Source organism: Coregonus clupeaformis, chromosome 24 (assembly GCF_020615455.1).
Source record: "Coregonus clupeaformis isolate EN_2021a chromosome 24, ASM2061545v1, whole genome shotgun sequence".
In the NCBI taxonomy this organism is placed as follows: Eukaryota; Metazoa; Chordata; class Actinopteri; order Salmoniformes; family Salmonidae; genus Coregonus; species Coregonus clupeaformis.
In genome coordinates, this window is record NC_059215.1 from 21,859,342 (window position 1) to 21,883,589 (window position 24,248).

Below are 24,248 nucleotides of genomic sequence, written 5' to 3' on the forward strand. Positions count from 1 at the left end.
CCTGCCTAGCCTTGGTGATTATCAGAGCATCAGACATGCACGATCACCCTCTCCCTCCCTGTACAGGCCTCCCCTCTGCCTCAGCCCCGGCTCCAACCCCAGCCCCGGCTCCAACCCCAGCCTCGGCTCCAACCCCAGCCTGCAGCCTCCAGGCAAGGAGTCCCGTGAGGACAGGGGTGACACACCAGGCGACAGATGACAGCCTCAGAACTATATAAATCAATTAGAGCCGGAGGAGAGGGGAGACTCCCAGAAAACAGAGTGACGGTCCGCAAATCCCACACACAGGCCTAATGATGTGGCAACAGACAGCCAGTGTGGACCAGGAAGAGGGCTGTAGCCGCATCCGTAAAGAGACAGGAGGAGAGAGAGAGGAGAGAGAGGGATGCTGGGAGAGGAGGGAGAGGGCAGATAGAGGGAGTGTCAGAGGGATAGAAGAAAAGAACGAGACATCTCCACAGATACATCTGCGATCTGAAAAGACCTATGAGATTAGCTGCTTCCGTTGTGACTCAGTTAATTGACTTGAGTGATTTGGACAGAGTTCTAACTAACAGAATGTTGTGGATATGTGAGAGTCAGTGAGTGTGTCTAATTGAGATCTAGCTGGGGTGGGTAGGCCCCCACAGACGGCAGTGTCTGCTCTCTCTACTCTCTACTCGCTACCCTCTACCTCCCTGCCTGCAGTACATACTGTATGCTCCAGTCCCCAGGGACAGACCAGAGAGAGCCTCTCTCCCTCTCTCACACACATTCTGGATTCAGGAAGATAAAAACTGAAACTTCACTCAGAAAGAGGTGCTTTACCAAAATACATCAACATCACAACTATCAATCATTCACACACAGTGAAAGGAAAACTTACTGAGTTGATGCAGGCTAGTTCTTTGTTGAGAAGCCAGGGAAGTGACAATTTCCCCTCTCCTCTGTAGCAGGACTGGATGCGTTCCTTGATCTTCTCCTTGATGCGGCGCAGGGTGAACAGGCACAGGGCTGACTCCTTGGGGGGCTTGGCCCGGTTCTTCTGGCCCTGGGCGAACACTGTGAACAGCACCTCCTCCTGCTCTGAGATGCCTAGCGAGCGCGCCAGCTTGGTCCCGGGACGGCTGAGGTAGGCATCCTGCACCATGCGGTACTCCACCCCGTCCTTGGTGCAGCCGATGGGGAACTCCACGTAGGAGTAGAACTTGGGGTCGTCCACGCAGAGACGGACGATCTTAGAGGTGAAGAACTGCTCCCCGCTGGCGTCGGGCGAGGTGAGCTGGGTATCCAGTTGCAGGGTCAGGTAGTAGACAAACTGCTCGCTGCTGAAGCCGTAGATGTAGTAGATGTCGAAGGCAGGGAACTTGGAAAGCGTGTCTGATGGGATCTTGAGCTGCGAGGAGACAAACTCGTCCTGGTAGACGAAGCTGAACATGTCGGCATTCTCCTCGTTGGCCATCAGCTTGCGGCTGGAGAGCGTGGGGAAGTACTCTGACTTGCCGTCGATGGGCGTGCCCACAAACAGCTTGCCGGCCTCTCCTCCGCCCCCGGTCGCGTCTCCACCGATGACCACCCCAGACATGGTGCCAGCCTCGGCCACGCTGGACAGGTAGTGCTCCTTACGGTGGTGGGGCTCGCCCAGCTTGAACAGGTCGTCCAGCCTGAGGAACTGGCAGATTCCCTGGGAGGTGCTGCCGCAGGCGATCAGGCGGTTCTGACCGTAGTCCAGCAGCAGTAGCTTGTTGACGTTGCTGGTCTGGGCCAGCTCGTGGGGGCAGGACTGGACGCCAGGAGGGGGATAACACTTCTCATTGTCCACCACAGGGCCTGTAACATGGCTGCGCAGCTTGGTCAGGTTGCTGGACAGCTTGAAGATCCAGTTGACAGCTCCCAGGTACACCTCACCTGTCTTGTTGTGGACCACCAGGTGTGTGAGCCCCCCCTCTGGAGGGGAGAAGGACCTGAGGTCGCTGGGGGTGGTGGCTAACACCCCCGACAGCAGGAGGAGGAAGGGTAGGAGAGGGCCTCCAGGGGGTGGGGTGGAGTGGGAGGTCATGTTGGGCTCTGCTTGGTGAGGAGAGGTTCCTGGGTGTGTGTGTGTGTGTTCCTCTTCCTCTACTGAAGCTGTGGCTGTCCTACACCAGGCTGAAGGAAGGAAAGAAGGAAATAAAGGAGGGGATGGTGGTGTAGCACTGGCCTGGCGTCCTCTGGTCTCTGTGTCTCTGCTCTGTCGTCTATAACATCATCCACAGCACCTCGGCCGCCGGCCCTGTGAAGGGAAGGAAAACACACATTAGGAGATAGGATCAGGGAACCCTCCCTCCCTATTGACTGAACAGGGTTTTAAAAGCTCTGCCAGCCACACAGAGCGGTGAGGGCAAAAACAAGTCATAATATATAAACATTCATAAATTACAATAGGGCCTTAGGGGGAATCCTATATAACATTTGATGAGCATGTCAGCCTGCCAGACAGAGTCTGACTAACTCAACATAGAGCATTAGGCTGCCAGACCATGGTGCGTCCTCATATACAGCTGTGGAAAAAATTAAGAGACCACTGCAAAATTATCAGTTTCTCTGGTTTTACTATTTATAGGTATGTGTTTGGGTAAAAATAACATTTTTGTTTTATTCTATAAACTACTGACAACATTTCTCCCAAATTCCCCCAAAAAATATTGTCATTTAGAGCATTTATTTGCAGAAAATGCCAACTGGTCAAAATAACAAAAAAAGATGCAGTGTTGTCAGACCTCTAATAATGCAAAGAAAATAAGTTCATGTTCATTTTTAAACAACACAATACTAATGTTTTAACTTACGAAGAGTTCAGAAATCAATATTTGGTGGAATAACCCTGATTTTCAATCACAGCTTTCATGCATCTTGGCATGCCCTCCACCAGTCTTTCACATTGATGTTGGGTGACTTTATGCCACTCCTGGCGCAAAAATTCAAGCAGCTCGGCTTTGTTTGATGGCTTGTGACCATCCATCTTCCTCTTGATCACATTCCAGAAGTTTTCAATGGGGTTCAGGTCTAGAGATTGGGCTGGCCATGACAGGGTCTTGATCTGGTGGTCCTCCATCCACACCTTGATTGACCTGGCTGTGTGGCATGGCGCATTGTTCAGCTGGAAAAACCAATCCTCAGAATTGGGGAACAATGTCAGAGCAAAAGGAAGCAATTTTTCTTCCAGGACAACCTTGTACGTGGCTTGATTCATGCGTCCTTCACAAAGACAAATCTGCCCGATTCCAGCCTTGCTGAAGCACCCCCAGATCATCACCGATCGTCCACCAAATTTCACAGTGAGTGCGAGACACTGTGGCTTGTATGACTCTCCAGGTCTCCGTCTAACCATTAGACGACCAGGTGTTGGGCAAAGCTGAAAATTGGTCTCATCAGAGAAGATTACCTTACTCCAGTCCTCTACGGTCCAATCCTTATGGTCTTTTGCAAACCTCAGCCTGGCTCTTCTTTGCTTCTCATTGATGAAGGGCTTTTTTCTAGCTTTGCACGACTTCAGCCCTGCCCCTTCGAACCGTCCTCGCCGTGCACTTCACCCCAGCTGCCGTTTGCCATTATTTTTGTAGGTCACTTGATGTCATCCTACGGTTGTTGAGTGACATTCGAATGAGTTGGCGGTCATCCCGGTCAGTAGAGAGTCGTTTTCACCCTCTGCCGGTCTGTAGCTTTGTTGTCCCCAATGTCTGCTGCTTGACCTTGTTCTTATGAACCGCCGTCTTTGACATTTTGAGGATGGAAGCAACCTGACGCTCACTGTATCCCTCTGCCAGTAAAGCCAGAATTGAACCCTTCTTTTCCTCACTCAAAACTTTCCTTTTCAACTCTTTTGGCATGGTCAATAGTTATTTTTTGATTAATATTACTTTTGAGGTACTATTAGCACTGTTTTTGCCATCCAGCTGGTCCTATTGCAAGAAGATAGTGATGACCACAGCAGTGGTTTTGATACTTTTCCTCATTAAATAAGATTTGGTTCAGGTGATCACCTAATCAGTACCTAATTCAGTAGAATGAGGTGTGCCTGTGTTGGAATTCAACAGATACTGGAATGGAATGGCTGTCATACATGTAGAGATGCTGATTTTAGAAACATTTGCAGTGGTCTCTTTATTTTTTCCACAGCTGTATATTTTACACACATTGCCTGCATCATCACCGTCACCTGCAGCACTGCGGAGGGGCAGACACAGCCGTTGCAAGATGCAGCTAGAAGCACATCCACTACTGTGTATTGGGATAGGAAAGTTCACCCTTTCACCATACAGAATGACTTACAGTAGGTCAATGTTTATTGACTTTATACTCAAACAATTCCTAATATTGTCAATATGGCCTAGACTATAGAGAGGGCAGACTTTGTAAGAATACAGGTTTACATTTTCTATTGTAATAGATGAAGCTGAGACTATAAAAGGACCAGAATGAGAAATAAAAGATTACAGACCAAAACAGAGGTTGCTCTCTCGCTTTCTCTCTCACACACACACACACACACACACACACAGACAGACAGACAGAAAGTCAATGACTGCTTTCATCTCCCAGTCCCAGTCAGCCATCATGACCTGCTATATGAACCCACTGCTCTCCAGCCCATCAAGACAATGGACTCATTGTGGCATGGCTGCCGTTGGTGTCTGAGGCACAAAACCTACCATCGTCTCAACTCAATCATTCACCACACACTGCCCCATTTACTGATGTAAATTAGAGCAATGAAATGCTTCAGATTACATATTCTCTCTCACACACACAAGCATGAATGCGTACACATTATAATCACAGATCTGTGATTAGACACCCACTTTTAAAATGGTGACATTTCAAGTGCACTAGTCTGAGATATTTCTCTGGAGATATCTAAATGATAGTATAGATCACAGGTCGATCTATGAGGTTCACAACTATGACAAGATTCTATCACTTTAACTAAAAATAAACATTGTCCCTGAACCAATATATGACGGTGCTTTGACTGAACTGGGACGAAAAAGCAGCTGTTTTATGTCTTGAGAAGACAACCGCTTGCTTGAATATGAATGAGATACTTTAAATATGTTTTAAGAGAAAAGAGTGACAGAGATACATTTTTTACATTTTAGTCATTTAGCAGACGCTCTTATCCAGAGCGACTTACAGTTAGTGAGTGCATACATTTTTCATACTGGCCCCCCGTGGGAAACGAACTCACAACCCTGGCGTTGCAAGCGCCATGCTCTACCAACTGAGCTACACGGGGCCTAGAAGAAAGGATTAGAGAAGAGAAAGAAGTTGAGTGGAAGAGAGATGGATAAGGAGAAATCAGGATAGGGACTGAGTGGTCGTTACTCTTTATGGCAAAACAATGCCTTTTCCATCCCCGAGAGATGGAGGATGTTGATGATGGCTGCTATTAGCCAGTCAGTCAGTAATGTACCTGAACTCACAGGCTGTGCATGGCGGAGGAAATGCGAGGCAGGAGAAATGAATCAATGGGTTTGGCTGCAGAGAGCAGAGCAGAGCAGAGGGAGGCTGAGCCAGGTTGTGCTGTAGACGGACGGACAGACAGCTGGGCTGGGCTCTACCTGCCTCCTCAGATAACGGCCCCTGAGCCACAGCGCCAACACTGATTTATTGCTTGTGGCATATCAATTACAGCACCGGCCACAAAACTGGGGCCTCATACTTAAGCAAATGTATACACACTGCATCTTTAACATGGAGGTCACATCGGAGTCTATATGAGGGAGGCAAGCCACAGCCAACACACCACATAGGAGAGGAAAGACTCCATCCTTTGCTGTCTATCGATGTTTGGCAGATACGCAAAGAAACACTTTTATGTATTCACACACATACAATGTATGCACTCCCAAGCATACAGTATAAACATTTAGGCTGCATACCTGTATGTTACTACTGTGAAACACAGACTCATACTGTCTATTGCCCTAACAGGATGTATTAACGTTAGAGGCACGTGGAAGTATAGGATAAAGTGTGCACTCAAGTCAACATCCTGACCCTCTCACATACATTCCAAAAGGAGGTCCTATGGCAGATCAGAACGGATTACTTCAGAAACTTCAACAAGATGGGACTTCTATTTAGAATTCATCTTAAAGACCTACAGACAGGGAACTAATAGTTCAAATCATATTCACCTCACACTCCTCTAGTGGCACTTCACAAGCCTCTCAACCCAGCCCAGCAAACCCCATCATAACAGAAGTGTGTTTCTGATGAGAAGGCAAAATCACTGTATGAGCAGCAACACAAGTTAATCTGGCATAAAGGTCCCAAAGTAACGAGTGCCTCCGTCAGGGCAGGGATAAGGAGGGAGGGAGGGAATAAATGGTGTCTTCACTGGGAAATAAAGAGCTGACAAAGACAGCAAAAAAAAAATACAACTGCCAAATCTGCAATTTGAGAGATTAAAACAAGTTTTAATGTCATGTGCACAAGTACAGTGAAATTCCTTTCTTGCTAGCGCTAAACCTAACAATGCAGTAACCATTATCAATGTAGCGCTAAAAATAACATAAGATACAACAAAAACACACAAGAAATAAAAACAAGAAGAACAAGAGAAAGTAAGTAAGCTATATGCAGGGGCAGTTCCCATACTATACTATACAATGTGCAGGTATACTGGAGTGATAGAAGTTGTCCCTTTCCCAACAGTTTGCAAATGAGTGTTGAAAAACAGGGTTAGGAAGCAGACAGTGTGGCGTTATTTTATTGGGTTCATGTTCAGATTGTGATTATTGAAAGGAGATTTAATGGGAGAATCTGCGACCAAACTAATCACATGTGAAAAGCAAGGGTTAAGTGAGGGACATATGTATATTTATCTTGTGTATGTTTTGATAAGATTCATAGAGTGTCTTGTTGTGGTGAAACAGATTGATATATCTGGCTGGGACTCCTTGGCTGTGTTCTGACTGACTGCTGACAGAGGCCATAAGGACATGGGGCCATACGGCTGTAATAGTAAGGCTGTGAGGCTGGCTGTGAGGCTGGCTGTGTGGCTGGCTGTGTGGCTGGCTGTGTGGCTGTGCACTGCTGGCTGCTGCTGGCATTTCCTGCAAGGCCCTGAGTGAGAACACTTTGCTCTTTTAACACTGTACTGCATTCCATGCCTGACACAGTGACCTCACAGACAGCTGCCTCCACACACACACAAACACACACACCTACCCGCTGCTCGCCAGACGCCAGGCCTCCACATCATTCACACAGAAACACACTTGTGTTTTACAGGGACAAACAGGATTAGTGCAGACAAGAGGTTCTGCACCGTCACGGATACGACTCAATGGCAGTTCAGTTCAGTTGGCCACTGGAGCAGCCAGCCAGCTAGGCCTCTCAATCCTGCACACGTGTGACACACACTCACACACACCAACAGCTTCATGGGGTAACAGGTGCTGACACAGACACACAGTCATTCACAGTGATAAAGGCTGGGAGTTCAGACAGAATCAGGGAGTCATAATCCTTAGAGTAAGTATGTACAGCATGTTGATATTGTGAAATCCTCCTGTGTTGAGAGATTTAAAGGATCAAATATATCCTGAACCAGACTGGACTCATGTCCTCACGTCCACTACCAGTACAGATCAAACACAGTACACTACAGACCAAACACAGTACACTACAGACCAAACACAGTGCACTACAGACCAAACACAGTGCACTACAGACCAAACACAGTACACTACAGACCAAACACAGTACTCTACAAACCAAACACAGTGCACTACAGACCAAACACAGTGCACTACAGACCAAACACAGTACACTACAGACCAAACACAGTACACTACAGACCAAACACATTACACTACAGACCAAACACAGTACACTACAGACCAAACACAGTGCACTACAGACCAAACACAGTGCACTACAGACCAAACACAGTGCACTACAAACCAAACACAGTACACTACAGACCAAACACATTACACTACAGACCAAACACAGTACACTACAGACCAAACACAGTGCACTACAGACCAAACACAGTGCACTACAGACCAAACACAGTGCACTACAAACCAAACACAGTACACTACAGACCAAACACATTACACTACAGACCAAACACAGTACACTACAGACCAAACACAGTGCACTACAGACCAAACACAGTACACTACAAACCAAACACAGTGCACTACAGACCAAACACAGTACACTACAGACCAAACACAAACACACCGATGACCTCTTACTCCAGTTCTCCAAGTCTCGATCTCCAATCAAGTAAGTGCTGCAGCTAACTACCTGAGAGTGCTATGGATCTGACGTAGCCTAGCCCATCTGGAGCTGACGTTTACTAGCCTTTATTCCTGTGGCCACTGTGCTGTGAGAAAGCGCTCCTAAAAACACAGCAAACTGAGTGTCTCTGTGAAGATGGCAGTGTCATAATAAACTCTAAGGCACTCCAATGAGAAAGCTATAAAAGGAGACTGCCTAGCCTGGGTATTTGGTCTGGCTTCTTAAAAGCCCCGGTCGCCTGACCTCCCAGGGAAGGTAGAGTCCAGAGCTATCACACTGCAGGAGGAACAGCAGCACTGCAAAACCAACTAGCTGGCCACTGAGAATGGGATAGATCGATCATTCTAGAAACCAACAGTTTCTTGCATAGTATGCACCCACATGCACTCAAAAACGACATTCAAACACTGCCCATACCATACACCATACCATGCATTTATGTAGTTCCCAAACATGTGTTGTCATTGGTATGTTACCTAATAACAATGTGATATGAGTGTGGTAGAGCCTGGGAGATATAGCAATAAAGCCGCCACCCTCCTGCGGAATAGACAGTGTCAACACCCTCTCTCTTTGGGTAGTCTAATATATTTCTGACAATGACCTCATTTTATAGCAAGAGTTAAAGCTCCACAGCACGCATAAAAACGGTTTCAATTGCACTGACTGAAGTCCAAACGAAGACAAATACCCTTATGCTTCCCTGAAGGCTGGGCATCACATCCAGTTTCAATCTGTGGATGGCAGAAGTCAGGCAGCGCTCGCTCTCGCTCTTTTCCTCCCTCTCTCTCTCTCCCTCTCTCCCTCTCCCTCTCCCTCTCTTCCTCGCTCAGTCTCTCTCCCTCCCTCTACCTCTCTCTCTGTCTGGTGAGAGGGAAGCGATCCCTGATACAAGCTGAGAGCCGCCTCTTGACCGAGCAGTACAAGCCTAACAGGACCAACTCATTTTCTTAAATACCACAATTACCACACTACAGTTTGGAGCCAGCTTCGATTATCTACGCCAAATTCCATGATAAAATACAACATTTCTGGGCTTTTTGAAGCACTTAAAAACACTTAAGTGATTGTAGCTCCAGGGTTCTCTTTAACATACAGTCAGAGGGATTTCAAATCCCAGAACAAGGCCTGTGAGGGAGAGAAGCTAGGTTTGTCAGCACACATTCCCAGTAGTGGATCACATCCTCAGGCACTGTGCATTCTCCACTCACTGGCCTATTTACTTAAGCACGTGTGTGTGTGAGTGTGTCTCTGTGTGTGTCTCTCTCTGTGTGTGTGTGTGTGTGTGTGTGTGTGTGTGTGTGTGTGTGTGTGTGTGTGTGTGTGTGTGTTGGTTCTTCTATCCTTGTAGGGACCTAAAATCCCCAAAAGTCCCCACAAGGATTGTAAAGCAAGGACAATTCTCCCTCATGGGGACAACTGCCATGTCCCCATGAGGGCAAAAGCTATTTTAAGCTTAGGGGTTAGGTTTAGAGTTACAATTAGGGTTAGGGTAAGGGGTTAAGGTTTGGGTTAGGGTTAAGGTTAGGGTTAGAATTAGGTTTAGGGTTTGGGAAAATAGGATTTTGCATGGAAATACATTTTAGGTCTCCACGAGGATAGAAGAACAAAACGTGTGTGCATGTGCACATGTTTATACAGTTGTTCTTGACATGTTTATGAAAGTGTAAGTGTTTGTAGGCATTGGTTTAGGGATGTATGGGATGTACAGTGCCTTCAGAAAGTTTTCATACCCCTTGACTTAATCCACATTTTGTTGTGTTACAGCCTGAATTCAAAATTGATTAAATATATTTTTATTCTCACCCATCTACACACAATATAACATAATGACAAAGTGAAAACATGTTTTAGAAATGTTTGCAAATGTATTGAAAATCAAATACAGAAATATCTAATTTACATAAGTATTCACACTCCTGAGTTAGAATCACCTTTGGCATTTTAAAGTCGGTTCGGTTTCCGTTTGATTATCACAAAATAATCCCCAAGTTTTTAACTGCGTTAGCACACTCTGCCAACCCTGATGTTCTAGCAGTGTCTGAATCTTGGCTTAGGAAGGCCACCAAAAATTCAGAAATGTCCATTCCGAACTACAACATTTTCCGTCTAGATAGAACTGCCAAAGGGGGCGGAGTTGCAATCTACTGTAGAGATAGCCTGCAGAGCTCTATCATACTATCCAGGTCTGAGCCCAAACAGTTTGAGATTCTACTTCTAAAAATCCACCTTTCCAGAAATAAGTCTCTCACTGTTGCTGCTTGCTACAGACCCCCCTCAGCCCCCAGTTGTGCCCTGGACACCATATGTGAATTGCTTGCCCCCCATCTATCCTCAGAGTTCATACTGCTTGGTGACCTAAACTGGGATATACTTAACACCCGGCCGTCCTACAATCTAAACTAGATGCCCTCAATCTCACACAAATTATCAAGGAACCTACCAGGTACAACCCTAAATCCGTAAACATGGGCACCCTCATTGATATCATCCTGACTAATTTACCCTCTAAATACACCTCCGCTGTCTTCAACCAGGATCTCAGCGATCACTGCCTCATTGCCTGCATCCGTAATGGGTCCGCGGTCAAACAACCACCCCTCATCACTGTCAAACGCTCCCTAAAACACTTCAGCGAGCAGGCCTTTCTAATAGACCTGGCCCGGGTATCCTGGATGGATATTGACCTCATTCCGTCAGTAGAGGATGCCTGGACGTTCTTCAAAAGTGCTTTCCTCTCAATCTTAAATAAGCATGCCCCATTCAAAAAATTCAGAACTAAGAACAGATATAGCCCCTGGTTCACCCCAGACTTGACTGTCCTTGACCAGCACAAAAACATCCTGTGGCGTACTGCATTAGCATCGAACAGCCCCCGCGATATGCAACTTTTCAGGGAGGTCAGGAACCAATATACACAATCAGTTAGGAAAGCAAAGGCTAGCTTTTTCAAACAGAAATTTGCATCCTGTAGCACTAACTCCAAAAGGTTTTGGGACACTGTCAAGTCCATGGAGAATAAGAGCACCTTCTCCCAGCTACCCACTGCACTGAGGCTAGGAAACACTGTCACCACCGATAAATCTACGATAATCGAGAATTTCAATAAGCATTTTGCTACGGCTGGCCATGCTTTCCACCTGGCTACCCCTACCCCAGCCACCAGCTCTGCACCCTCCGCTGTTTCCAAGCTGGTCATGGGTGCACCTCAGCCATGCTCAAGGTCCTAAACAATATAATAACTACGATCGATAAAAGACAGTACTGGCCTCCCGATTGGCGCAGTGGTCTAAGGCACTGCATCGCAGTGCTCTGTTGTAGCCGGCCGCGACCGGGAGACCCATGGGCGGCGCACAATTGGCCCAGCGTCGTCCAGGGTAGGGGAGGGAATGGCCGGCAGGGATGTAGCTCAGTTGGTGGAGCATGGCGTTTGCAACACCAGGGTTGTGGGTTCGATTCCCACGGGGGGCCAGTATAAAAAATTTAAAAAATTAAAAAGCATTGTAATAATAATAAATATATATAAAAATAAAAAAAAGATAAATAATGTATGCACTCACTAACTGTAAGTCACTCTGGATAAGAGCGTCTACTAAATGACTAAAAATGTAAATGTAAAAATGTGCAGCCGTCTTCATCGACCTGGCAGACTAAATAGCCTTGGTTTCTCAAATGACTGCCTCGCCTGGTTCACCAACTACTTCTCAGATAGAGTTCAATGTGTCAAATCGGAGGGCCTGTTGTCTGGACCTCTGGCAGTCTCTATGGGGGTGCCACAGGGTTCAGTTCTCGGGCCGACTCTATTCTCTGTGTATATCAATGATGTCGCTCTTGCTGCTGGTGACTCTCAGATCCACCTCTACGCAGAGGACACCATTTTGCATACATCTAGCCCTTCATTGGACACTGTGTTAACAAACCTGCAAACGAGCTTCAATGCCATACAACACTCCTTCCGTGGCCTCCAACTGCTCTTAAACGCTAGTAAAAATAAATGCGTGCTCTTCCATCGAACGCTGCTTGCACCCGCCCGACTAGAATCACTACTCTCGGCGGGTCTGACTTAGAATATGTGGACAACTACAAATAACTAGGTGTCTGGTTAGACCGTAAACTCTCCTTCCAGGCTCACATTAAGCTCACATCTCCAATCCAAAGTTAAATCTAGAATCGGCTTCCTATTTCGCAACAAAGCCTCCTTCACTCATGCTGCTAAACATGCCCTCGTAAAACTGACTATCCTACAGATCCTGGACTTCGGCGATGTCATTTACAAAATAGCTTCCAACACTCTACTCAGCAAATTGGATGTAGTCTATCACAGTGCCATCCGTTTTGTCACCAAAGCCCCATATACTACCCACCACTGTGACCTGTACGCTCTCGTTGGCTGGCCCTCACTACATATTCGTCGCCAAACCCACTGGCTCCAGGTCATCTATAAATCACTTCTAGGCAAATCCCTGCCTTATCTTAGATCATTGGTCACCATAGCAACACCCACCCGTAGTCTGCGCTCCAGCAGGTATATCTCACTGGTCATCCCCAAAGCCAACACCTCCTTTGGCCGCCATTCCTTCCAGTTCTCTGCTGTAAATGACTGGAACGAACTGCAAAAATCTCTGAAGCTGTAGACACTTATCTCCCTCACTAACTTTAAGCATCAGTTGTCAGAGCAGCTTACCGATCACTGCACCTGTACACAGCCATTCTGAAATTAGCCCACCCAACTACATCATCCCCATATTGTTATTTACATTGTTATTTATTTTGCTAATTTGCACCCCATATCTCTATTTGCACATCATCTTCTGCACATCCATCACTCCAGTGTTAATACTAAATTGTAATTATTTTGCGCTATGGCCTATTTATTGCCTTACCTCCATAACATACTACATTTGCACACACTGTATATAGATTTTCTATTGTGTTATTGACTGTACGTTTTGTTTACCCCATATGTAACTCTGTGTTGTTGTTGTTTTTATCGCACCGCTTTGCTTTATCTTGGCCAGGTTGCAGTTGTAAATGAACTTACCTGGTTAAATAAAGGTAAAAATAAAAAATAAAATTAATAAACGGAATGTAGCTAAGCACAGGCAAAATCCTAGTGGAAAACCTGGTTCAGTCTGCTTTCCAACAGAAACTGGGAGATGGAAAACTTCATTGGGTCTTTGTGGTTGAATCTGCATTTGAAATGCACTGCTTGACTGAGGGACATTACATATAATTGTATGTGTGGTGTACAGAGGTGAGGTATTTAAAAATCATGTTAAACACTATTATTGCACACAGAGTGAGTCCATGCACCTTATTATGTGACTTGTTAAGCATTTTCTATTTATTTAGGCTAGCCATAACAAAGGGGATGAATACTTATTGACTCAAGACATTTCAGCTTTTCATTTATAATTAATTTGTAAAAAACAATAAAAACAATAGAAAAACAGAATTCCTCTTTGACACAATGGGATATTGTGTGTAGGCCAGTGACAAAAAAATCTAAATTTAATCAATTTAAGAAATACCTTATTTACATAAGTATTCAGACCCTTTGCTATGAGACTCAAAATTAAGCTAATCCTTTAGATGTTTCTACAACTTGATATGAGTCCACCTGTGGTAAATTAAATTGATTGGACATGATTTGGAAAGGCACACAACTGTCTATATAAGGTCCCACAGTTGACAGTGCATGTCAGATCAAAAACCAAGCCATGAGGTCGAAGGAATTGTCCGTAGAGCTCCGAGACAGGATTGTGTCGAGGCACAGATCTGGGGAAGGGTACCAAGAAATGTCTGCAGCATTGACGGTTCCCAAGAACACAGTGGCCTCCATCATTCTTAAATGGAAGAAGCTTGGAACCACCAAGACTCTTCCTAGAGCTGGCCGCCCGGCCAAACTGAGCAATCGGGGGAGAAGGGCCTTGGTCAGGGAGGTGAAACCAAGATTGAACTCTTTGGCCTGAATACCAAGCGTCACGTCTGGAGGAAACCTGCCACCCCTACGGTGAAGCATGGTGGTGGCATCATCATGCTGTGGGGATGTTTTTCAGCGGCAGGGACATCCTTGGTGAAAACCTGCTCCAGAGGGCTCAGGACCTCAGACTGGAGCGAAGGTTCACCTTCCAACAGGACAACAACCCTAAGCACACAGCCAAGACAACGCAGGAGTGGCTTCGGGACAAGTCACTGAATGTCCTTGAGTGGCCCAGCCAGAGCCCGGACTTGAACCCAATCTAACATCTCTGGAGAGACCTGAAAATAGCTGTGCAGTGACGCTCCTCATCCAACCTGACAGAGCTTGAGAGGATCTGCAGAGAAGAATGGGAGAAACTCCCTAAATACAGGTGTGCCATGCTTGTAGCGCCATACCCAAGAAGACTCTAGGCTGTAATCGCTGCTAAAGGTGCTTCAACAAAGTACTGAGTAAAGGTTCTGAATACTTATGTAAATGTGATATTTTTTAAATAAATTTTTTATAAATGTGCAAAAATGTCTACAAACTTGTTTTTGCTTCGTCATTATGGGGTATTGTGTGTAGATTGATGAAAATAATTTAATCCATTTTAGAATAAGGCTGTAACGTAACAAAATGTGGAAAAAGTCAAGGATCTGAATACTTTCCGAATGCACTGTATATATGTCATGACAGTGAGTGGGACACACACACACACACAGGGAGGGAGACAGTAGACCTGTCTGACAGGCTACAGGGAGGGAGAGTAGACCTGTCTGACAGGCTGCAGCAGCACAGATCAGTTACAACCAGTAGCCACCTTTATGACCCACCCTCGGAGAGGAGGAAACAAGGGAGGAGACCCGCTGTGGAGGAGGAGGTGAGGAGGAGAGGAGAAGGAGCAGGTTACCAGGCAAGCTTCCAACTGTAGATGTGTTCATGCAGAAGGTAGCCTCACTACCTCACCTCACTGAGCCAATGTTGTTGTTTTGTTTTTATTCTGCTATCAGCTACAACAGGGAGGGCATCGTTTCACTGTGAAAAAGCACAGCACCAGGTTCTCTGGAATGTTTCTGTGCCTCTTTTCCCTACCATAGATTATTATGTTGTTCCTATGCATCTTAAAGTCACACACATGATTCATACACACAACAGGATATTAGGAAGCAGCGATTCAGGTTCTAGCTCAAGAGCTCAGAGAGGAGTGTCATGCTTGATTAAATGCTGCCACTTGAGGTGAGCAGACACGTACACACAGGGACACACACAAGGATAGACACACACACACACACACACACACACACATACACATACACACACACACACACACATACACACACAGGCACAGGGACAGCAAGATGCACCTAATTCCATTGGAAGAAGGACATTCATTTTGAATGCAGGGTCAGAGTCTCAAGGCGAATAATCGCTTCTATAAATCATGTGTGTGCCTGTGTGTGTGTGTGTGTATATGTGTGTGTGTGTGTGTGTGTGTGTGCGCATGCGTGTGCGTCTGTGCGTATGTACGTGCATGTGTGTGTGTGTGCACGTCAGCGTTTGTGTGTATCAGTCTGTGTGAACACCTCCGTGTCATCCCCGGCGCTCCTGTGACCTTTTCAATTGCTGCCGCCTGAGTTTGTGATAACACAATTACACCAGGCTAATGAACAGAGCACCCAGATAAAGTACCCGCCACGCACACTTCCGCTTAGCGTTTCAATCTCTTTTAAAGGCTACATTTGCATCTTTAATTTAATATAAGTGTAATTCCTCATTAATGTGCAGATGGCTGGTGAGTAGAGGGAAAATACACTACATTACCAAAAGTATGTGGACACATCTCCTTCCAAAATCATGGGCATTAATATGGAGTTGATCCCCCCTTTGCTGCTATAACAGCCTCCACTCTTCTGGGAAGGCTTTCCACTAGATGGTGGAACATTGCTGCGAGGACTTGCTTCCATTCAGCCACAAGAGCATTAGTGAGGACGGGCACTGATGTTGGGCGACTAGGCCTGGCTTGCAGTCGGCATTCCAATTAATCCCAAAGTTGTTCGATGGGCTTGAAGTCAGGGCTCTGTGCAGGCCTGTCAAGTTCTTCCACACCGATCTCAACATACCATTTCTGTATGGACCTCGCTTTGTGCACGGGGGCATTGTCATGCTGAAACAGGAAAAGGCCTTCCCCAAACTGTTTCCACAAAGTTGGAAGCACAGAATCGTCTAGAATGTCATTGTATGATGCAGCGTTAAGATTTCCCTTCACTGGAACTAAGGGGCCTAGCCCGAACCATGAAAAACAGCCCCAAACCATTATTCCTCCTCCACCAAACTTTACAGTTGGCACTATGCATTGGGGCATAGTGGTAGCGTTCTCCTGGCATCCGCCAAACCCAGATTAGGCCGTCGGACTGCCAGATAGTGAAGCGTGATTCATCACTCCAGAGTACAATGGCGACGAGCTTTACGCTACTCCAGCCTATGCTTGGCATTGCACATGGTGATCTTAGGTTTGTGTGCGGATGCTCGGCCATGGAAACCCATTTCATTAAGCTCCCGATGAACATTTATTGTGCTGTCGTTGCTTCCAGAGGCAATTTAGAACTTGGTCGTGAGTGTTGCAACCGAGGACAGACGGTTTTTACAGGCTTCACGCTTCAGCACTCGGCGGTCCCATTCTGTGAGCTTGTGTGGCCTACCACTTTGCGGCTGAGCCGTTGTTGCTCCTAGACGTTTCCACTTCACAATAACAGCACTTACCACTTACCGCAGCTCTAACAGAGCAGACATTTTACGAACTGACTTGTTGGAAAGGTGGCATCCTATGACGGTGCCACGTTGAAAGCCACTGAGCATTTCAGTAAGGCCATTTTACTGCCAATGTCTGTCTATGGAGATTGCATGGCGGTGTGCTCGATTTTATACACCTGTCAGCAACGGGTGTGGCTGAAATAGCTGAATCCACTAATTTGAAGGGGTGTCCACATACTTTTGTATATATAATGTATTTAAATCTACACCCCCCTCCCTCATTCCCTCCTATCCTTGCCCTCACCTCCCTCCCTCCCTCCCTCCACTCCCCTCCCTGCCCTCCACTCCCCTCCCTGCCCTCCCCTCCCTCCATTCCTGCCTCCCATGCCCTCTGAGCTCTGGCTATGTGCCCTGGTATTAACCATGCTTGCTTTTCAAAGGACCTGTTAAGAGATTAAACTAATACAGACCAATGGCTGGGTGAAACTGAATGTCACCCGTAGAGGACCCATCCATTTAAAAAAGGAAAAGTCCATTCTACCCACAAAGTCCCTTCTCTGAAATGTGTACATTCTCCATCTAGGAGGAATGCGTTATTGTGACAGTGATCGACCATAGATGACCCAAGTGAAGATTCCAGACATTGAAGATTCCGCTGTGGAGGTTTGTAAGGGAATCTTTCAGGGCTGTGGAGGTTTGTAAGGGAATCCTTCAGCTCTGTGGAGGTTTGTAAGTGAATCCTTCAGGGCTGTGGAGGTTTCTAAGGGAATCTTTCAGGGCTGTGGAGGTTTGTAAGGGAATCTTTCAGGGCTGTGGAGGTTTGTAAGGGAATCTTTCAGGGCTGTGGAGGTTTGTAAGGGAATCTTTCAGGGGTGTGGAGGTTTGTAAGGGAATCTTTCAGGGGTGTGGAGGTTTGTAAGGGAATCCTTCAGGGCTGTGGAGGTTTGTAAGGGAATCCTTCAGGGCTGTGGAGGTTTGTAAAGGAATCCTTCAGGGCTGTGGAGGTTTGTAAGGGAATCCTTCAGGGCTGTGGAGGTTTCTAAGGGAATCTTTCAGGGCTGTGGAGGTTTGTAAGGGAATCTTTCAGGGCTGTGGAGGTTTGTAAGGGAATCTTTCAGGGCTGTGGAGGTTTGTAAGGGAATCTTTCAGGGCTGTGGAGGTTTGTAAGGGAATCTTTCAGGGCTGTGGAGGTTTGTAAAGGAATCCTTCAGGGCTGTGGAGGTTTGTAAGGGAATCCTTCATGGCTGTGGAGGTTTGTAAGGGAATCATTCAGGGCTGTGGAGGTTTGTAAAGGAATCCTTCAGGGCTGTGGAGGTTTGTAAAGGAATCCTTCAGGGCTGTGGAGGTTTGTAAAGGAATCCTTCAGGGCTGTGGAGGTTTGTAAGGGAATCCTTCATGGCTGTGGAGGTTTGTAAGGGAATCATTCAGGGCTGTGGAGGTTTGTAAAGGAATCCTTCAGGGCTGTGGAGGTTTGTAAAGGAATCCTTCAGGGCTGTGGAGGTTTGTAAGGGAATCCTTCATGGCTGTGGAGGTTTGTAAGGGAATCATTCAGGGCTGTGGAGGTTTGTAAAGGAATCCTTCAGGGCTGTGGAGGTTTGTAAGGGAATCCTTCAGGGCTGTGGAGGTTTGTAAGGGAATCCTTCAGGGCTGTGGAGGTTTGTAAAGGAATCCTTCAGGGCTGTGGAGGTTTGTAAGGGAATCCTTCAGGGCTGTGGAGGTTTGTAAGGGAATCCTTCAGGGCTGTGGAGGTTTGTAAGGGAATCCTTCAGGGCTCTCTGGTACAGGCTGCTCTAGCTGCTGTGGATGTGGTTCTGATTAGTGCAGCTAGGGCCTGAAAGCATTCCAGCCATGCAAGGCCCGAGCCGGGGGAATAGGGGATAGGGTTAGCGCGGTTCCCCGCCTTATAGTGCTTTATACCAGCAAATAAAAGAGGAACTGATGAAAGAACACGCCTGTTTCCTTCAGGGCCTTTACTGACCCCTGCGCCTCTACCATCCCTAGGGGAATAACACTATTGGAGTTAGACGGGGGGTTGATCTCTGTCATGTTGGTGGCCTCTAATATGTGGTAAAGGTTGGTAATTCAGGCAATTCATCCAATCAAGCAATTAAGTTAATTCAGTATACCTCTGAAGTATAAACAGCCATGGCCCACTGGGGAATATAAGCCTGGATATTATAGCCATCTGTCTGAGTCTATACCACACTAATGTATTCACACTAATTTAACATGTAGGATTCAGTTATACTACCACATTACTGGAGGAATTTAGTAGAATCTACTCTAGTGAATGATTACTTAGTGAGGGGGGAGGGGGTGCAGAAACAGAACAGATACCCAGAGTTTACCGTTCCACCAGCGTCCCCAGTCTCCACGACTCTCTGTCTGTGAGTTGTTGCACATCTGGAGCCAACTGGGACAGTATATCAACACCCCCACTAATCACTGAGCAAACATTCAGGAGACTCGCAACAAAAACTGGATTTTACGTAACCAACATAGCATTCCCCAAGTCTCTCTATTGCTGTGTTAGTTGTACACAACAGCATTCATTTTGGTTGTAACTGTTTATGAGAAAGCCCTTCTGACACGGCGGTGTATTGGTGGCCCTGACACAAACAGAGCCAGAGCCATTGTTCCTGGCCTGCTCTCTCTTCCTCTCGGCCCAGGGGATCCACTCATCACAGGAGTCTTTCAGCCACGCACGACTCAACAGGAAACAGGGAAGAATGGCTGCGGAGTCCATAAAACTAGCTAGGGTTAGGAGAGGATTGACCTTAAGAAAACACTCTAAGCCAAACACACATGGACACAGTCATGTAAACTATACAGGAGTCGTGCAAACAGTCCCCTATGTGCACACAAACACACCCCAGAACAGTTGTCGTACTAGCTACCATCCCACAGTAAAACATATCAGTCGTCCATGACTGGGACTGGGGTCCTTCAGCACTGCTGACATTCAGCCAGGCATCCTAAAGGACACCACACAAAGGGGGTCATGGGGGCGTGAGAGCAAGGCCTGTGAGAGGACTTGGCCTGCCCTGCTGTGGATCATACCCTGCATTGCTCTGCATAGCTGTGACTCCAAAGGATCTAAAATAGCTCTCTCTTATCAGGCCTGGGGTTAGCAGGCTGACACAGAGCTGTATATGTAACGACCAACACTAAATACCCAACTTGAGATGGGATCACACTGTCAAATTACACAGGGACCAAGGTCAGTGGGGCAAGGCCGGAACACACACTCACTCAGTCACTCAGTTACACACAACATCTGTCACGGGTGTAAAGCTGTGTTTCTCCTCACTCAGTCATACACAGACAGATAGACATACACAAACACACATAGATATCAACAGAAACACAGACACAGAGCGTAAAAAGAGCTCAAAAGATTGCAAAGAGAGAAGTTTACATTTATAGACAGAAATGTCTTAATCTCACTTTGTGGCTGTCTCAGTATCAACAAATTCACTTTCCTAAAAATCCCCTGGAGTGAGTGATGTGCTAAGCCCATGCTAAACTTAAAGCTAAATTATGCTCCAGTGAACATTGATCCCTGAACCACTGCAGCAGGCAGGAGGATTTCTAAGGCTAACAGCTGTTTGGGCTGAGGCTGGGGCTGAGGCTGAGGGGGGTAGTTAGTCCTGGCTAACAGTCATCCTCTCCTCCTCTCCTCATTGTCATGCTGCCATGGCATGGCTGTCACGCCCCAATGATACACTGGAGAAACACTGCAGTTAGTTCCTTCACAAATAAACAAGAGACTGATGGCAATGAGAACAAGTTACATCATTCTACAATGACCGCCCCAGTTTGAGGCTGGCTAGCGTCTCTCTCTTTCCTTTCCAAGCTGTGAAATGTGGAAAACATGTGCTAGGAGCACAGGGGCGCGCCAGCCAGCAATGCGCGGGTAAAGTCAAACACCCATGTTCAACAACAAAATAGCACCTTGTCTGTAATTGTCATCATTTTTAGTTTGCTGATGCCAGCTGTAGTCTGAAATGCTGTCTTTGAGATGGGCCAATGAAGCTTCATGTGGCCCTGAATGGATCTCTTTTCGCTCATTTACTTGTATTGTGTATTTAAAAAATTTTTTGCTTCCAGGGGGAAAACATCTGACAATCATCAGCACAGTTCCACTGTAATGTGATTGAGGTCTAATGTGGCAGTAGGTGACCAACTGAAATGCAGGTAAACAAACACACAATCACAAACAAACATCCTGAAACCAACTCCCATGCAGAGACAGCCAGAGGCACACAGCTGTTCTCATTCTCCCCTGAACTGTGATAGTTAGCAGGGAAACATGTGAAGAGAATCTCATCAGGAGGAAGGAATGTGAACCCTGACCCTGGCCCACGACCCACAGCAGGCCAGGGCCTTCATTGGGCTGCCAGTATAATCATTTCCAGAGCAGGCCATTCGGACCGGCAGAGAGAGGGGGAAGGGGAAGGGGGAGAAGGGGGCTTCAAAGCACGCTGGGTCTGCTAAAGGAATCACGCTGCTGATGTTCCACAGAACAGGCCATGTTTCTCAGCCCTGTCTCACTCCTCCTCCTCCCACTCCACCTCCACACGCCGCTGACTGGCTTCTCTCCACACCATGTCCAACCAGCACATGTTTCAGGAACACAGAACACTGCCTGGGCTAGTGCTACATCCCTGCATGTCATAGCAACACCAGCTAGCTACTAGACTAGAGCGCAGCGCTGCTCAGCGACACAGACAAACCAGTGGTGTTGAAGAAGCGTTATTCATCCGTGAAGGCCTGGTAAATTATAGGTCACCCAGCATGGTAACATTGAAAAATGCCACTCTTTATTCTGACTTTTCATTTATCTCTTTCAAATCCCCATAGAGGCGATGCACGTTTTCACACATTCCTCTGGCGATGCATGGTGGTACCATTTGGCTGTGTGTGTGTGGAGAGTAATCCTACACATAGAGATCTGGAAACGTATAGCCTTGGCCTGGACATCTGTCCATCTGATGCATGGGACAGGGAGCTCCTCTGCTCAGACATGGAGGTAAGGATTACAAACCCTATGACCGCCTCAGGCCTTGTGGCGTTAGTGAGCAAGGGGCTTTGGACTGCACCGTGATACATCAGGAGGAGCGGGACAAAATCATGAATAAATACATGAGTTAAACAAAGGGAGAAGGGAAGGATCCTTTTCCTGCATGTTGCGGTCTGTAGGATAACCCATCCCTCCCAGAGAGATCAATAGGCTAATTCAAATCCTTTAATGGGGTATTAATTAGGAGATTACTGAACGAACACCAGTCTGCACTTCACCACTTCACCCCTCTTTGGTCTGCACTGCAGATATCAATGGAGACCACTGTCTTAGGACAGGACCATATTTGGACCAGAACTCAACCACACCTCACACACTGCTGGTCCTATGTCAGTATAGACCTAGGTCAGAAGACATGACAATCTGGACCAGAACTCAACCACAGCTCACCTCACACACAGCTCGTCCAAAAGTCTGTGGAGAACGCTGTCAGAGGACATGACATATGGACCAGAACTCAACCACACCTCACACACAGTTGGTCCCATGTCATTAGAGCCTAAACAATGTATCTGACAGGGAAGGATAGAGACCTAGAGAAAGAGGCCCCAGAGCTGTGAGAGTGGTTAACAAGCTAACTCTCACCCCCTCACCCTGTTTCCCAGACCCATATCCCCTTCTGAAGGCAGCATCCATCGACACGTCTAGTGTTGTGATGACACCAGTTCAGCACTGAGGCAAACACCACAGGGAAGGAAGGACAATAGCCACAGACAGACAGAGGGAAGGCAAAATAAGGGGGTTGCTGCTGCTGCAGGAAAGTGTGAATCATTGTGGTGATAAATAAATAAACACAAGGCCGTTTCACCCACAGTCCTCCGACAAGGGGTGAACTAGGGACTCTTAGCCCAGCTGAGGGAGGCTAGAGTTGGGGGAACACCCCCCTCTACGCTCCCCTCTCCTCCCTCCAGAACCAAGGTCTGTCCTCCCTGTCCTGTCCCCACAGAGAGCTGATTTGTTGGGCTGGTGGTGTCCGTACGGCCGGGCCTCCCCAGAGCCAGGCTCCTCCTGTGATCCACACTCTCTATTAGTCTTACTTACAGACCTGGCCTGGCCTGCTGAATTATTCACAGCCCTCTGTACACAGAGCAGCAGCCTGGTAATAGACTTAATGCAGTATATCAGAGTGGAGAGAGAAAATGAAAATAAAAATATATATAAGTAATGGTAGTAAATTAGCAACACATAAGAATAATGCTGAGTTCTTGCAAATAATAAACTACTGACTTTACTTTAGTATCACAACAGGGAGAAATTCATCGCAGGCTGTACACACACAGTGTAGACACACACACACACACACACACAGTGTAGACACATATACACACACACACACAGTGTAGACACATATACACACGCACACACACAGTATACACACACAGTGTGGACACATATATACACACACACACACACACACACACACACACACACACACACACAGTGTAAACACACACACACAGTGTGTAGCAGCAAGTGTCTTAGTGTGGCGGTGTTCTCATTAGGAACCCCAACCTGCCTGGAGCAAAGATTCCTCAGCTAGTCTCAGCTGAGATCACAAAACAAACACTCTTCAAAATGCATTTGGAAAGAAAAAACAGCATTAGTCGGGAAATGTGTTGAGTGAATTCATCTCCATGCATTTCTACAGCCTCTTCTCACAGACTGCTACAACAGCACAAGCTAATGATAGGAGATAGCAGGCAGCAGATGGTAGTGTGTGTGTGTTGGCCTGGATCTACGGACTGATAAGGCTGAGAGATATGCTGATATTGAAACAGAGAAGGGTCCTGGAGTAGGGGCGGTGAGGGTCTTTTCAGGTGCAAAGCTCCCTCCCACTACGAGGTCCAAAACATCTGAGCTAAACCTGGTGGCATACTGGCCTTGATGCCTCGGTACCCAGACCAGACCAGTCTCTGAGCTCCTATACAGAGCCAACAGCAGGGTGGGTTAGGATACTAGTCCAGATAAGAACACTGAGTCCTGATAGGGCTAGGCTAGCACTATGTTATCAAACCACTCCAAGGTCATTGGAACAGCCTTTTTATTATTGGATGAGTGTAATAATAACTTCCACTTAGAGGTATGTGTGCTCATACACACACACACACACACACACACACACACACACACACACACACACAGTCACTTTTGCCTTTGACTAAGCACTCAACA

At 46.7% G+C, this 24,248-nt stretch overlaps 1 protein-coding gene across 2 annotated transcripts in view; it reads right to left on the reverse strand.

Annotated features, from left to right (window-relative positions):
- The window catches only part of LOC121538450 (plexin-A1), a 247,557-nt gene that overhangs the window by 207,744 nt on the left and 15,565 nt on the right, over nt 1–24,248 (reverse strand). For both annotated transcript variants that reach the window (XM_041846467.2, XM_041846466.2), the window contains exon 2: nt 866–2,251. In XM_041846467.2, coding sequence (XP_041702401.1) covers nt 866–2,038 — 1,173 coding nt within the window. In that variant the 5' untranslated portion in view covers nt 2,039–2,251. The remainder of the gene's footprint in view (nt 1–865; nt 2,252–24,248) is intronic.